The sequence below is a fragment of the Magallana gigas genome, chromosome 5 (assembly GCF_963853765.1).
Source record: "Magallana gigas chromosome 5, xbMagGiga1.1, whole genome shotgun sequence".
NCBI lineage: Eukaryota > Metazoa > Mollusca > Bivalvia > Ostreida > Ostreidae > Magallana > Magallana gigas.
This window is the reverse complement of record NC_088857.1, coordinates 16,063,427-16,078,709: the sequence shown is the minus strand read 5'-3', so window position 1 is coordinate 16,078,709 and position 15,283 is coordinate 16,063,427. Positions and strand designations below refer to the sequence as shown.

Genomic DNA, 15,283 nt, shown 5'->3' with positions numbered 1-15,283 from the left:
TTTATTTTTCTTAATCATATTTGAAGCACAATTATAATCATTCGAGCATACAACAAATAATCACCAGTACAAACCCTACACATATATAGAAAAAGAGATATATTACGCGCAATCAATTCCGGGCTTATAGAATCAGTATTAGGCAAAACTACGAAAATTATTTGATAATATAGTCGTTTTCTTTTATTTCTACAAATGCATTAAATCAGTAAAACGATAGTCATATGCATACACCAAATCATATATCAGTATGTAATGTAATCAGCGTACTACATATCACGCACTGATCTAGAGAGATGGGTCCTTCTGGTCCCCCTGAAACAATTTAATTATCTAAGGTAGACGCAACTTTTAAGAAATTTGTGTCTAACCAGTGTTTTTTTTTTTTTAAACAACTTTTAAACTTATTAAAAAGACCAAAATATTTATACCTTCGCACGTTTCTTCTTAGCTCCCAAGGTTCAAACATTCGACCGCCAAATGTTAATACAAAGAAGCATGATCTCATGATTTATTAAATTATGCACAAAAATTCATCCTGTTTAGGCAATAATTTTAATAAAAATCAAATGATAGTCATTAACTTAATAAATTCTTTTTGATTTTTCTACATGAAATTTTTTTTAAAAATATATAATACATTTATTCCTCGGACGACCTTCAAAAAAATTCAAAATATGGAAAGGAAAATTATCAACGGACACGCCAACGTGGGTGATAACACTTAGTTGCTATATTATCGCCAAAACAGACCAACATCAAAATATAGACACATTACGTAGACGACTATATTTACATAGAGGGTATGTTTCGTACGGAGGCAAAATAAACATTTTACGCGCATTTCTATCGAACACGGCAGCCACCAAATTCAGTTAGAAAGATAACCATATACATGTTTTCTGTATTCGAATGTTAACATGTCTCAATTTGATATCTACTGTCCAGCGTGTTTAAAATATCATTCTTGAGATACATGAATAAATCTTAATTTGGCTCTTCAAAACCGTCGGAGTTGTAATTATAATCATCCTATGTTTCTATAGTATCTAAATAAACGCTAAGTCTAGTAAAATAATACAATTTTTTCCGTTCATATTTTCAGTCACCTATTGCTTCATCACCGATTTAAACTTTCTAGAATGATTTTGTTTGCTTTTAACAACCTGTACATGTTTCTTTGAAATCAGCATACCCGTTTATTTTATAAAAAGGGTGAAAAATCAACTTTCTACATTGATGCCTACTATGTACATTGTCTTTTAAATCTCTTATTCAGAAGAAAATGTTTTTCAAGTTTATAACGGGGACTTCACACAGTAATGTTGAAAAAAAAATAAGCAGGCATGCAAAATATGATAAGAGTTTAAATAACTTTATTCTGACATTCATAAATTACCTCTATACATTATTTTCCATGCGATTAAAAGAAATAAAATTAAAAAATAAATCCAACTTTTTCAGGATTCGAACCCAGTCAAAAATATAAGACTAGGTTTTAGTTTATTCTATCTGCGTAACCACTCGACTTATCTACAGACATACATTAATGAGGGAAAATTTAATACGTCGTTTTTTAATTTTAAAGGTATTAATGATTTTTTCCAAAAGTCAGATTTATTAAATATATGCCTCTTTGAAACAAGTGAAAAGCTGTCATTGTGACAGCAAACAGGGTTTTCTTTTATGTGAACTGTATCCTTAATCCATGTCAACCCGTATCCAGTGAAATGGAGTACCCTATATGCAACATTTTGCCAAAAAATGACTAAGTTCAAAAGCTAGTATTTTTTTCACAAATTATCAGAAATCAAAATCCTAGCAATATGCACACCTCTGATATATGTACAATTGATCTGCAAAAGAACAACTTCCTATCTTGAGAACTGTAGGAGGAGTTAACCATACAATTAGGGGACCCTATATGCAATATTTTGCTAAAAAAATGACTAAGTTCAAAAGCTGGTATTTTTTTCGTAAATTATCAGAAATCAAAATTCTAGCAATATGCACACCTCTAATATATGTACAATTAAACTGCAAAAGAACAACTTCCTATTTTAAAAACTGTAGGAGGAGTTATCCGTACAATGAGGGTACCCTATATGCAATATTTTGCCAAAAAATCACTAAGTTCAAAAGCTAGTATTTTTTTGATAAAATAATCTGAAATCAAAGTCCTAGCAATATGCACACCTCTGATATATGTACAATTGATCTGCAAAAGAACAACTTCCTATCTTGAAAACTGTAGGAGGAGTACTCCGTACAATGAGGGTACCCTATATGCAATATTTTGCCAAAAAATGGCTAAGTTCAAAAGCTGGTATTTTTTCGATAAATTATCGGAAATCAAAATCCTAGCAATATGCACACCTCTGATATATGTACAATTGATCTGCAAAAGAACAACTTCCTATCTTGAAAACTGTAGGAGGAGTTATCCGTACAATGAGGGTACCCTTTTGGCAGCCGCCCGCCCACCCGCCCGCCATTTTCACCATTTTAATAACAGGATTTTTCCGTTGGAAAACCCGGTTAACAAAAATCGGAAATGGCAGTTTTCAAGAAATTGTCTTACTCTAAACGTTAAGATTAAATTAATTTTGTTTCAAGGAGGCATTTTTTTCACAATGATAAGGATTCCCCTTTTATATAGCGGGCTTATCCTGCCACATTTGTTCAAATTTATTTCATGGTCTTAAATAAGTTAGTAGAAACTTTCCTAATACATGTAAAATATTAAACTGCTTTATGTACAACGTTGCATGAAAAAAAGATTTACATCGAACTCTGTAACTTTGATTTTTCTATTTTATTTGCAGCTCCTTTAGGGAAAATTAGCATAGGAACTGCAACTCCTTATTTCACACAAAAATAAAATTTTCTCACATGCGTCTGACGTTAAAAATATTTCTTTTTGTAACAAAATTATTCCTAGGAATATGATAACAGTATTATAAAACAGGGAATTGTCGTATTATAATAAGAAATATTTTTAACGTCAGGCACATTTGGATTAAATTGTAATCATGCATACGTTAGAATAGGCGTATGGAAAGAAAAGAAGCAACTTCGTTATATATGTATGTGCTCAAAGGCGCAAAAAAAAGTTCCGCGAATGTAAATGAGCGAAAATACAGCGTGACGTCATTTTTCCACAATGTCTACTGCGCATGAGCATTGTCGGTAAATAAGAACTTAGACGCAATTACAACTGTAACAGACGTACGACAACGTTATTATCTTACGACAGCTTTTGTGAATAGCACCATAAACGTAAACGTACGTTTGTCTTAAGTTTTAAGTGTATTTTTGTGAATAGATCCCGTTTCCAACTACATGTAGGTTTCTTTAAACGATTCATTCACTATAGTTTAGCTTTAGAGTCATTTATTTCTAGAATTGCTACATACCGGTACAATTCATGTTTTTACCAATTCATTTGTCAAATGAAAACATGAATCTTCTTTAAAGTTTTAAAAGATGTGAATCTTCGATGGAAGTTTATGTTTTATCCGAAAGGACCGTAAGTAAAGAACACCGTTGAGTTTGGCCTGAATTGAGTAAGGTTGCAATATACTACTTGGAAGTTATACCCTCGTGAAAACAAATCTTTTTTTCAAAGGAAATCAAAATAATAAGTAAAACATGCTTATAATGAAGTGCCGGGGACGGGCGATTTTACTTTGTTAAAAGCATAATTCGTTATATCCGTCAAATTTACAACGTGTTGTAAAGTCACAGGGAATGAAAACCCCTTCCCTGTAGGCGTAAGTTCATAATAAGCGTGTTCGCTATAAACGTGTTTAACTGTATTTCTTTATAATTCGTAGAATTACTGCAGTCTAAATAAGAAATTTGTACGTGCTTTGTTCAATAATAATAGCACATTCTATGATTAATTTAGTTTTCTTAATTATCAGCCACTTTAGTTATGAAATGCTTCGATATAATAGGACATATATATATCAATACAGAACGAGCATTGCTATTGGCTTAACGGCTTTCATTTCATTTTCTATCAAAACTACCCAACATAACACAACTCGCCAAATACATTTTTACAATCACATTTAATTTGTTCAAGCAATCAGATACATACATAATATGTTAATGTATAAAAAGAAGGAGTTCACTCGCACCCCACCGTGAACACAGTCACTGGAGCGTGACAACACTGAACTGGTGGGCCTCTCATACTAGTACTAAGTCGCTGGGAAAATGTTGCATGGAATTCACATTCATGTCAATCGACGTGTCAAACCGTGGACAAATTCAACTCAGTCTCTCCAATAGTTCAACACAATGTCTGGTCACAAAAATAAATATACAAGCTCTTGTCCTATTGTCTATACCTGAAAGGTAAGAAGTAGTTTGTTAATTACTGTGTCAATGTAGAGATCGAAGGAGCTGTAGGTTAAAGGGAAAGAGTGAAAAAGAGAGAAGATACCCTTTGGTGATTATTCATTTTAAGGATTACAAGAAGTAGCACACTAGGAATACATGAGGTAACAAACATGTATCACACACAGTGAAAATGTAAGGTATGAATATTGGGAAGAGTACCGATAAATGCTAGTGAGTTTTAAAGATTTAAGACCCTCCAATCCATCCAGTTTAAGAGGAGTTGCTCTTACAAACTGTTCATTTCTATATTCAAATCAGGGCCAAAATTTTCGGTTCAAAAGGGCCAAAATTCCCAGAAAAATAATGAAATCAAAATTTCTTGGTATTATGCAGATCTTAAGTTCTAAATCCCAACATATTTTCTTTAAATTCCATTAAGCGGTTAAAGAGTAGTGTCACATACAAACTGTTTGAAATTCGGTGTGGCCATTAAAGAGGACTTGCGTTTTCCCAAAAAAACCCAAAAAGAATCCAATATTTTAAAAGATGTACCGGTATCTTCCTTATTCTTTTACAATGGATGATTAAAGAAACTAAATACAAGTACATTGTAACTAAAGGCATAAAAATGGATTTTAAAGGTGATGAAATGAGCTACAAAAAATTTAAACTATAAATGCAAAAAGATGAATAAGTGAAGTACAACAATAATAACACACTGCAATCTAGCATACTTACCAACATCACATCTGTAATGCAACAGTAGCCAGATTATGTCTCCATATACAGAAATACTGAATACTCTAATCTACCAAAACTCATTTTTAACAAGTCTCCTTTTCGATTAAAGATTATTTCAAAATAGGCCAAAACTATAAACACTGAGAAACCAGTGCTTTTAGAACCAAAAATCTTGTAGTTGTTATCTGTAGCAAAGACCATGTTTATGTTAAAGATTTAAGGCATCATTTTTACCTGATCTGCGCTTCCTCTGACATCATCAATTTTAAGGATCATCTTTGTCAGCTGGACAGCCAACAGGATCTGGGCACGCTTGGATGAGAGTGTCTCGATCACGGATTGTGTCTTCATATCTGTCATGTACAGAGGAGAGAGTTATACATCTGAATGCTTCAAAAATGAATGTGTATAGAGAATACCTAACTTTTGTATTAGAAATAGCAATTGAGGAAATTAAACATCTTTTATCAGGAAACAGAAACTTTATACTTTAACCACACATACATTACTTGACTTGCACTAAATCACAAACACTTAACACTTACCATTGGTACCCTTATTGAGACAATCTATTCCTAGCCGCGGGTTTTTCTCCTTGATTTGTCGTGATTTAATATCTGCTAGAGTGTGGATTGGAGCAAACCCAGAATTTTCTGCTAATGCCAAAGGAACACTCTCTAATGCTTCAGAGAAGGATTTCATTGCATACTGTTCTAGTGTAGAGATCTGCAAGAACAAAGTATAAATGTACATGTATACATGCAAGAACACATCACAGACCTGTTACTTTCATTCAGTTAAAAGACTGTTCTTCTTTCATCAGTGTTTAGGCTCCATAGGGGAACATAACCATGGTTAAAGAAGTGTTTTCCTCTTGCATGATGTCTGAGTCAGTCAATGAAGGATTCACAAACTGGAATTCCTCATGCATTAAATCAAATAAAATACTGAAAATCTGGTTGTTCTTTTCATACATAATAATAACATGGTATAAAAAGGCAAAACCTTTTTTTATTGCATATTTAAAAAGAAATATATTGTTTACAAAGAAAATTTTATAAGTAGTGCATTATTGATTTAAACACACCACATAAAAAAATTGAAATATGGTGAGCAGAACATATCAGGAACAGATTTTTGACTGGATAGGAAGAAAAGTTAAAGCAATAAATGCTGTAATTTTTGTTATTGAAGTTTTAATTGTTTCTTATTCAAATCAATTTTTTGTTGAGCTTTTGTAATTCATATTTTTGTGGCTTAAATTAAAGCAAAACTACATTATTGTCATTCTGTGCATAATCTTTTTTAATGAAATAAAATTATCTGTATTTTGGTCATTTTTAGAAGTCGCATGCAGGATTATCACCAAAGCACATTTCGGCAGCAAAAAAAATTTCTGAAATATCAAGCTCATATTACCAAAGCACATTACGGCAGCAAAATAAAATTCTGAAATATCCAGTTCATATTGGTTTTTATCAATACACAGAAATTCAAAACAGTATTGAAGTACACTGTAGAAAGGTGGGATAATAACTTAGAAGCATGTTAAACAGTTTGTCACTGATTTCACACTTTCATTTAGTGAAACTGAGTTATAGAAGGCTGTACTTCTTTCATCAGTGTTTAGGCTCCATAAGAGAACATAACCATGGTTAAAGAAGTGTTTTCCTCTTGCATGATGTCTGAGTCAGTTAATGAAGGATTCACAAACTGGAATTCCTCATGCATTGCAGAATGGTTAAAGGTGGGTGGGTGTTTTGATTTATTCCTTAATGCAAATTTAAATGAGAGTGATAGTCTATGTCAGGACTGTAGGTAACTTTTAATTTACTCACCTTCTTGGCAGCCTCGGCGACAGCCAGAGAACAGGAGATTTCTGGAGCTCCTCCTCCGTACACGATCCGGCTGTCCTTCACCAGGTTCCTGATCACACACAGGGCGTCGTGTATACTTCTCTTGCCTTCCTCAACAATCTGTTGTAAACAGCCCAAAACTCTCAGAAATAGAATTTGCAAAATTTCAGATTACTTAAATGGCTTGTCCTGGAAATGCTCATTGACTGCCCTCTTCCTGAATAAACTTTTACCTAAACTTAGCAAAACTTACCATTTTGTTACCGCCCCTGATGAAGATGGTCACTGCCCTCGAGTTATTGCAGTCTTCAATGACCAACATTTTTTCTTTGGTGGTACCAAATGACAGTTCCCTTACAGTGCCTGCTGTTCCAAGCTTCTCTTTGGTGAGTTCTTCAAACCGTGGCACAATTCTGCCTCCAGTTGCAATTGCAATCAACTGAAAAACAAATAGCAGAAATCAAGTTTGATTGATTTTTTATGTTTGTAAGAAACTGCTGTATTAACAAAACGTGAAGATAAGTTACAAACAATTAGTACTGTACATTACTTTTAAAATTCTATTTTATATTCTATTATTCCAAACTTTTTCGTATCAAATAATGAGAATATAAAAAATTGCAAACACTTATCTTTAATTATGATTTCATACATCTCACAAGTTATTAAATATAATAGCAAGATTTAAAATTTGCAATGTGTGTACTTCACAATTTTACTCAAATATCCAGATATTTCAGTGATCATACCTCTATTTCTGGGCCTCCTACCCAACGCACAGCAGGTAGTTTTCTCTGTAGTAAAAGGTGATTGGCTTCATCATCAAATCCCCACTGACAGATGACCAGATTAGCACCCGTGTCCTTAACCTACAATGTATTCCAACAATGCGATCATCTGAAAATTTCTTTAGAAATGAAATTTTAGACATCATTTATAATTATTAAATTCATTTTGTTTTATTATCAAAATATCTGCAAGACTTTTATTAAATTGTCAATATTCCCTACCTGTTTTACCATGGTTTCAAATTTCTGTAATTCATATTCTCTAAGTTTTCTATAATCCTCTACAGATTTCACCTCCAGCCCATGCTTTGTTTTGGGTTTCGGAGGTTCGAAGGGACATGTCAAAATAGCTATTTTAGCATCTTTGATATTCTGTAAAAAAAAATAAAAAATTAAAAGCTGATTAAAGAAATCAAAATGAAAAGAGATTACATTTCAAAAAGCTATACTCAATTAAAGCTAAAAATATTAATAAGTCAATGATAGATTTCTAACCTTTTTTCATAAAATTTCCACTTTGAAAAATGTACATGAATTTCAATATTAAACTTCATACATGAACAGGTACTACTTCTTTTTTGTTATAAAATACACTAAACTCACTTTAGGCATCTGTGGATGACTCATATCCTTGTCAATAATAACACCCTTGATCAACATGGTATCCTCCATTTTTCCACCGACTTTGCCCTCAACTTTGATAAGTTCAAAATCAACATCTTTTCTGTCAAAATCGGCTACTGACATAATAGCATCTACTGCTATTTCTGCCATTTGTCTGTGGCATCTGTTTACACTGAAATTACAATAAACAAACATAAATTACATTATCCTACTATGAAATTATTTGGACCATTTATTCATGCATTCATCTTCTATTTTTACATGCACTTTCATTAATCTATCATGTGAAATACAACAAGTTAATGAAAATATCTTTAAAACAAAACGTGTAAACAATAACTATTTCCTACATTTTGGAGCCAAGGGTTGTCATGGCCAAACGGATGAGATCCTCTCTGTCTTTTGGAGTAACTTTGAAACCTTCACTGATTTTCTCCAAGTGTTCACAAGCAACTGTGGCAGCCATTTCATAACCATCAGCTACTCGGATAGGATGAATTCCTCTGTCCAAGAGCTTTTCTGCTTGTTCCAAAAGGGCTCCAGCCAACACTACCAAAATTGCAAATGAAATTGATGATAAAATGAAAGTAGAACATTAATTTAAACATCATTATAAGCATATTTATAGACATGCTCTGACTAGCATTGTTGGAATAACTGTCTTAAACACAAGATATGACATAGTTTGCAAGACAACATAAGTGTTCTCACAAGCAATGTGCATTAATGCATTTTTTGCTAAGAAGCAATAAAAACTGTACAGAGAAATGACCCTATTTACCAACAACTCCAGTGGTACCATCTCCAATTTCGTCATCCTGAGACTGTGATAGCTGAACCATAAGTTTAGCAATTTGATGCTGGACATCCATCTGTTTCAGGATGGTAGCACCATCATTAGTGACAGTTATATCTCCATCAGGACTCACCAAAAGCTTGTCCAAACCTTTTGGTCCCAAAGAAGTTCTAAGAACTCCAGCAACAGACTTTGCTGCCATTATGTGGGACTAAATAGAAAACAATATAATCTGATTTTGATATGCATACTAAATGAGATATGTAGGAAGAATGTTTTTATTAATAGGGCATTATCCTGTTATTAGCATCGCGATGCTGATAATTTTTGACGTTGTTGACGTTATTAACGTCAATTGTAGGCCCAATTGTAATACTTTTATAATACTTATCTTATAAGAGGGAAAGTATAAAGTTCACGTTATTATTTGTTGAATCTATTAAAATGTATATATTTGTGTGTTTCTCTGTGTTGTACATAACGGTATTTAAAGTGTAACAACAGTAACATTTTGTTTTGTAATGATCTACTACGGAATAAATGTAAAATATATTGAGATATATGTTAATCCATGTCATATTACGATGAAGAATCAGGCACCAAAGTTGTATTTTAAAAGTATTTCATTACGGAATAAACTGTAAAGGTCGGATATCGAGTCCATTTCAATCTATAATGCTTATATCGTGAAGGAAAATGGCATTGGGGTTTTATAATTAAAATCAACTTTGTTACGGAATAAAGGTCAAATGCGAAGTTGTTTCTTGTATGTAATGTATACCATTTATTCCGTTGAATAATATGTCAAGAAATTTCATAATTTATATTGATAATGATGGGTTTGTGAGTAAATAATTTACATTCTTGCTCTTTATTCCGTAGAAGAATGCGTGAATTTTGGACGAAGTTTAAATGCACGGACTTTAAATGCATTGTCATTACACAGGGATGTCGATAACGGGACAATTACTAGACAGACGATTATTCTCGCTCTCTCTATATATACTCCTGTTATTGGCATCGCGATGCTAATAATTTCCAGCCATTTCGGATGAACTGAACACTCTGTAATAGTGACATCCCCCCAAAAAAAACAAGCCCCAGGTTTTTTTTCTGATGGACCCCCAAAGAAACCCTCTTTCCCGGGAATACTTCCCTTCGCGGAGTTTTTATAATGATTTCTTAACATCGTCTCTCTATATATACTCCTGTTATTGTCATCGCGATGCTAATAATTTCCAGCCATTTCAGAGTGAATATATAGACGAACGAATCATTCTCGCTCTCTCTATATATACTTCTGTTATTAGCATCGCGATGCTAATAATTTCCAGCCATTTTGGATGAACTGAACACTCTGTAATAGTGACATCCCCCCCAAAAAAACAAGCCCCAGGTTTTTTTTCTGATGGACCCCCCAAAGAAACCCTCTTTCCCGGGAAAACTTCCCTTCGTGGAGTTTTTATAAAGATTTCTGAACATCGTCTCTCTATATATACTCCTGTTATTGGCATCGTGATGCTAATAATTTCCAGCCATTTCAGAGTGAATATATAGACGGACGAATCATTCTCGCTCTCTCTCTCTATATACACCTGTTATTAGCATCGCGATGCTAATAATTTCCAGCTTTATTTCGGATGAACTGAACACTGTAATAGTGACATCCCCCCAAACAAACCAAGCCCCAGTTTTTTTCTGATGGACACCCCAAAGAAACCCTCTTTCCCGGGAATACTTCCCTTCGCGGAGTTTTTATAATGATTTCTTAACATCGTCTCTCTATATATACTCCTGTTATTGGCATCGCGATGCTAATAATTTCCAGCCATTTAAGAGTGAATAGATATCATTCTCGCTCTCTATATATACTCCTGTTATTAGCATCGCGATGCTAATAATTTCCAGCTTTATTTCGGATGAACTGAACACTGTAATAGTGACATCCCCCCCAAAAAAACCAAGCCCCATTTTTTTTCTGATGGACCCCCCAAAGAAACCCTCTTTCCCGGGAATACTTCCCCTCGCGGAGTTTTTATAATGATTTCTTAATATCGTCTCTCTATATATACTCCTGTTATTGGCATCGCGATGCTAATAATTTCCAGCCATTTCAGAGTGAATATATAGACGGACGAATCATTCTCGCTCTCTCTATATATACTCCTGTTATTAGCATCGCGATGCTAATAATTTCCAGCTTTATTTCGGATGAACTGAACACTTTAATAGTGACATCCCCCCAAACAAACCAAGCCCCAGTTTTTTTCTGATGGACCCCCCCAAAGAAACCCTCTTTCCCGGGAATACTTCCCTTCGCGGAGTTTTTATAATGATTTCTTAACATCGTCTCTCTATATATACTCCTGTTATTGGCATCGCGATGCTAATAATTTCCAGCCATTTAAGAGTGAATAGATATCATTCTCGCTCTCTATATATACTCCTGTTATTAGCATCGCGATGCTAATAATTTCCAGCTTTATTTCGGATGAACTGAACACTGTAATAGTGACATCCCCCAAAAAAAAAACCAAGCCCCATTTTTTTTCTGATGGACCCCCCAAAGAAACCCTCTTTCCCGGGAATACTTCCCCTCGCGGAGTTTTTATAATGATTTCTTAATATCGTCTCTCTATATATACTCCTGTTATTGGCATCGTGATGCTAATAATTTCCAGCCATTTCAGAGTGAATAGATATCATTCTCGCTCTATATATATACTCCTGTTATTAGCATCGCGATGCTAATAATTTCCAGCTTTATTTCGGATGAACTGAACACTGTAATAGTGACATCCCCCCTAAAAAAACCAAGCCCCATTTTTTTTCTGATGGACCCCCAAAAGAAACCCTCTTTCCCGGGAATACTTCCCTTCACGGAGTTTTTATAATGATTTCTTAACATCGTCTCTCTATATATACTCCTGTTATTGGCATCGCGATGCTAATAATTTCCAGCCATTTAAGAATGAATAGATAGAGGGACAAATTATTCTTGCTCTCTATATATACTCCTGTTATTAGCATCGCGATGTCAATAACAGGAGTATATATAGAGAGACGAAACATTCTCGCCAAAGTATGAATATTTAGTGTTTTTGCGATGAAGTACTGGAATGCACATAAGTGATATTATGTTTTGTAATATTCTACACAGATGCATCATCCTGATGTATAAAAAAGGTATAAAGAGTATTCATTGATAATTTTAACGCTTCTGACGTTACGTAAAATAACGTCAAAAATTATCAGCATCACGATGCTAATAACAGGATAATGCCATTAATAGTACACATTAGACACGGCATTGAATAAAAGGATTGTCAAAACTTGTCATAACATGACGCAGGGAATTATGAAAAAAAAACTTAAGATAAATTATATGAAATGATCAGTTAACAAAATATGAATCTTCGGCGTAGTTTTGAGAAAATTGGATCATTCAAAAATCAACATTCTTTCAGTTGCCAAAGTTTCCATAAACATAAATTTGTAAACAAATATAGTCATGCTGTTTTCTCACTTTATGGGCCTCGATTCCTGTTAATCGTGACTTCCTTTCCTGGTCCCTGATGATGATAAAAGGTCTCCCATATTCGTCGAAAGCTAACGAACCACTCATGATTGATACGAGGAGTTTTGAATGTCGATGATGCCGGATTTATAAATTTCTACTTCATATAGAATGTGCTGGAACAGAAAATTGGAAACCGGAAGTTGACCAGACGATTATCCAATATTTTTTATACGAAACGAAAAATAATTAAATACGATTTTTCTTTATTTTTCAAAAAATTCTAAATTAAAAAAATGTTTTATATTTCTTAAAATATGCATGTTAAATGTGTTTGTGTCTGTTTCATTATTTGAAATTACATTTTATCATTTGACGTGACTTCTATCGCTTTGTCAAATTCCATTTCTATTAATCCTCTGTCGTGGATGTCAACAAACTTCATAGCAACTTCGAGTGCATGCCGCTAATAAAGGTTTCAATCGTTTAACCTACAAAAAGAAAAGACAGTAGCGATGTCGTTTTTTGGAATATCCCAATTGGGTTACCAGAATACACTCCGTGAGGCAACAATTCAAGCCAAAATGGACCCTGTTCGCTCAAAAACACAAATCGGATTTGTTGCACTACCCCCGCTGGCAGAGAAGAACCCCCCAAGGCGTTCCATCGTACCGATTGATCAGGTGTCTGGTTACGGACCTGGACCACAGGGCTCACACGTAGAATACACGAGGATGAGAACGAAGCATATACGTTCTCCAAAAGGTTCGTTTGTTAATAAGAGCGACATGCGTTAACTTTTGCATGCCTGCATGCATGCATGCATGCATGCACATATATGACGTTCCATAACGTTATATATGTATCTGTTTTTGACAGTGTAGGCCCATATGCAAAAATTAAGGGGGAGAAATTTAGTTGCTTGACTCAACCAACTGGTTCATAATATGCTTTAAATTCTTACACACGTAAATGGGTGGGAGACGTCTATATAATGATCGATACACCGGGTCATCTCAGGTGTTCTAGCTGTAACTGAGCTATCTGATGCCAGTGTAAAGGGATGGGAGAAATAAAGACTGACCAGACTGGGATTCAAACCTGGGCCCCCTGCATCTCTAGTCAGTTGCTCTACGAACTGAGATATCTGGCGCCGGTATTCAAACCAGTCTAACCATGCATATATCACATTCCTACCCACCTACTTAAATGATCTCCATCCCCGAAGATCACCCCAGGCTCTTCATCTGGCAGGAATTCACCTGTCAGTTCAAGGGGGTTGGTCACAACACCAAATTAATGCTTGTGATGGAAGAAATATAGATAGAATGTTCTATCGTTAAAATGACAGATGTCCAACGGACCCGGTTGGTCACGGTAAGATTATTCTTTCTAGAAGAAATAATGAGGGGCCAGACTAGGATTCAAACCCAGGCCCCCTGGATCTCTATAGTTAGGTGCTTTCCAACTGTGTAAAGGGATGAGAGAAATAATAACAGACCAGATCAAGATTTGAACCCAGGTCCCCTTAATCTCTAGTCAGGTGTTCAACCAATTGAACTATCTGGTGCCAATATTCAAAGTACTTCAGACTGTTATAAATTCTGACTATCAAACTCGGTGTCTCTTTATTAAGAACCTGAATGATAATACCACAGAGAACATTCCTACATGTAGCTTTCAAAATTGTTCTCCCTTACTACTGTTAATATAGGAATCCAAACACCCATGTTGCACAGTTATGTTTATTGAAGGGGAGGAATGTGGATTTCAAGCAGATATGTGTTTGCTTCATGATCCAAATTATATTAATAAGTTAATCACTGCAATCCTTATACAAATCTTACTCATAGCATTAGATTTTATTTTCCTCTCTCATTCAACAAAATGTTGAATGGGAGAAGAAAATAAAATCAGAGGAAAATAAAATAAAAGCAGGACCTATATATAGTACATTTATCTCCATCAAATAATTTTAGAGCCCTTTGAGATATACAGATTCCCCGTTCAAACATCTAGACAAGTTGGATGGTGGAGTAAAGAGGAGCCATTGAGAAAGAACCAGCCCTGGACCTATGTGCCTCGCCATGTTCATGTCAACAGTGAAATGACAAGGTATTTATTAGTACCGGTAGATTATTCATGTATTGTTTCATAATTACTGATTATATGGCTATTATGAAAATAATTAAAATAAAGAATGCATGCCAAGATTACTTAATCCCTTAATTTTTGTATACTTGTATATATGTCATTAGATTAAAAGTCAAGAAACCAATACTGTAGATTCCTAAATAAACGCTGGGAATTAATATCCGTGTAAAATTGCATTTTAAAACCTCGCTTTTCTTTTTCTGTCAGATGTAAACTAAATAAAACTTTGATAGAAATTTGGTGTTCAAGATTTTATATTCTGACTCGCAATTTGATGCAAAATGTTTGAATCACAGAATTAAGTATACTCAGTGACACATAAAATAAGGAATCTACAGTAAACAATATTCTAGGTAAATTCTCATACACAGCATGGTTTTTTTTCTTTCAGATTTGTGAATGAAATGAGCCTCACTAACCGAGAATTTACCTTGTTTTAATACTTTTTGCCACATAG

The 15,283-nt window shown here is 34.2% G+C and overlaps 2 protein-coding genes across 3 annotated transcripts; one reads left to right on the top strand and one right to left on the bottom strand.

Moving 5' to 3' along the window:
- Window positions 1–4,057: 4,057 nt before the first annotated feature.
- Window positions 4,058–12,891, bottom strand: LOC105318294 (T-complex protein 1 subunit epsilon). 2 transcript variants are annotated; one of them, XM_011415336.4, is made up of 12 exons: window positions 12,682–12,891; window positions 9,141–9,366; window positions 8,710–8,908; window positions 8,339–8,531; window positions 7,958–8,107; window positions 7,697–7,816; window positions 7,201–7,386; window positions 6,930–7,067; window positions 5,637–5,817; window positions 5,326–5,444; window positions 5,089–5,099; window positions 4,058–4,358 (listed from the first exon to the last, which is right to left on the bottom strand). In XM_011415336.4, exons 1-11 carry the CDS (start codon window positions 12,778–12,780, stop codon window positions 5,094–5,096), a joined length of 1,617 nt encoding a protein of 538 aa, XP_011413638.3. In that variant the 5' UTR covers window positions 12,781–12,891; the 3' UTR covers window positions 4,058–4,358; window positions 5,089–5,093. The 2 variants fall into 2 exon arrangements, with proteins under 2 accessions (XP_011413638.3, XP_011413639.3); XM_011415337.4 differs by lacking the exon at window positions 5,089–5,099.
- Window positions 12,892–13,077: 186 nt separating this feature from the next.
- LOC105318293 (sperm microtubule inner protein 11) lies at window positions 13,078–15,283 on the top strand. The gene is made up of 3 exons (XM_011415335.4): window positions 13,078–13,437; window positions 14,652–14,787; window positions 15,218–15,283. The coding sequence occupies exons 1-3, from the start codon at window positions 13,188–13,190 to the stop codon at window positions 15,264–15,266; spliced, it is 435 nt and encodes a 144-aa protein (XP_011413637.1). The 5' UTR covers window positions 13,078–13,187; the 3' UTR covers window positions 15,267–15,283.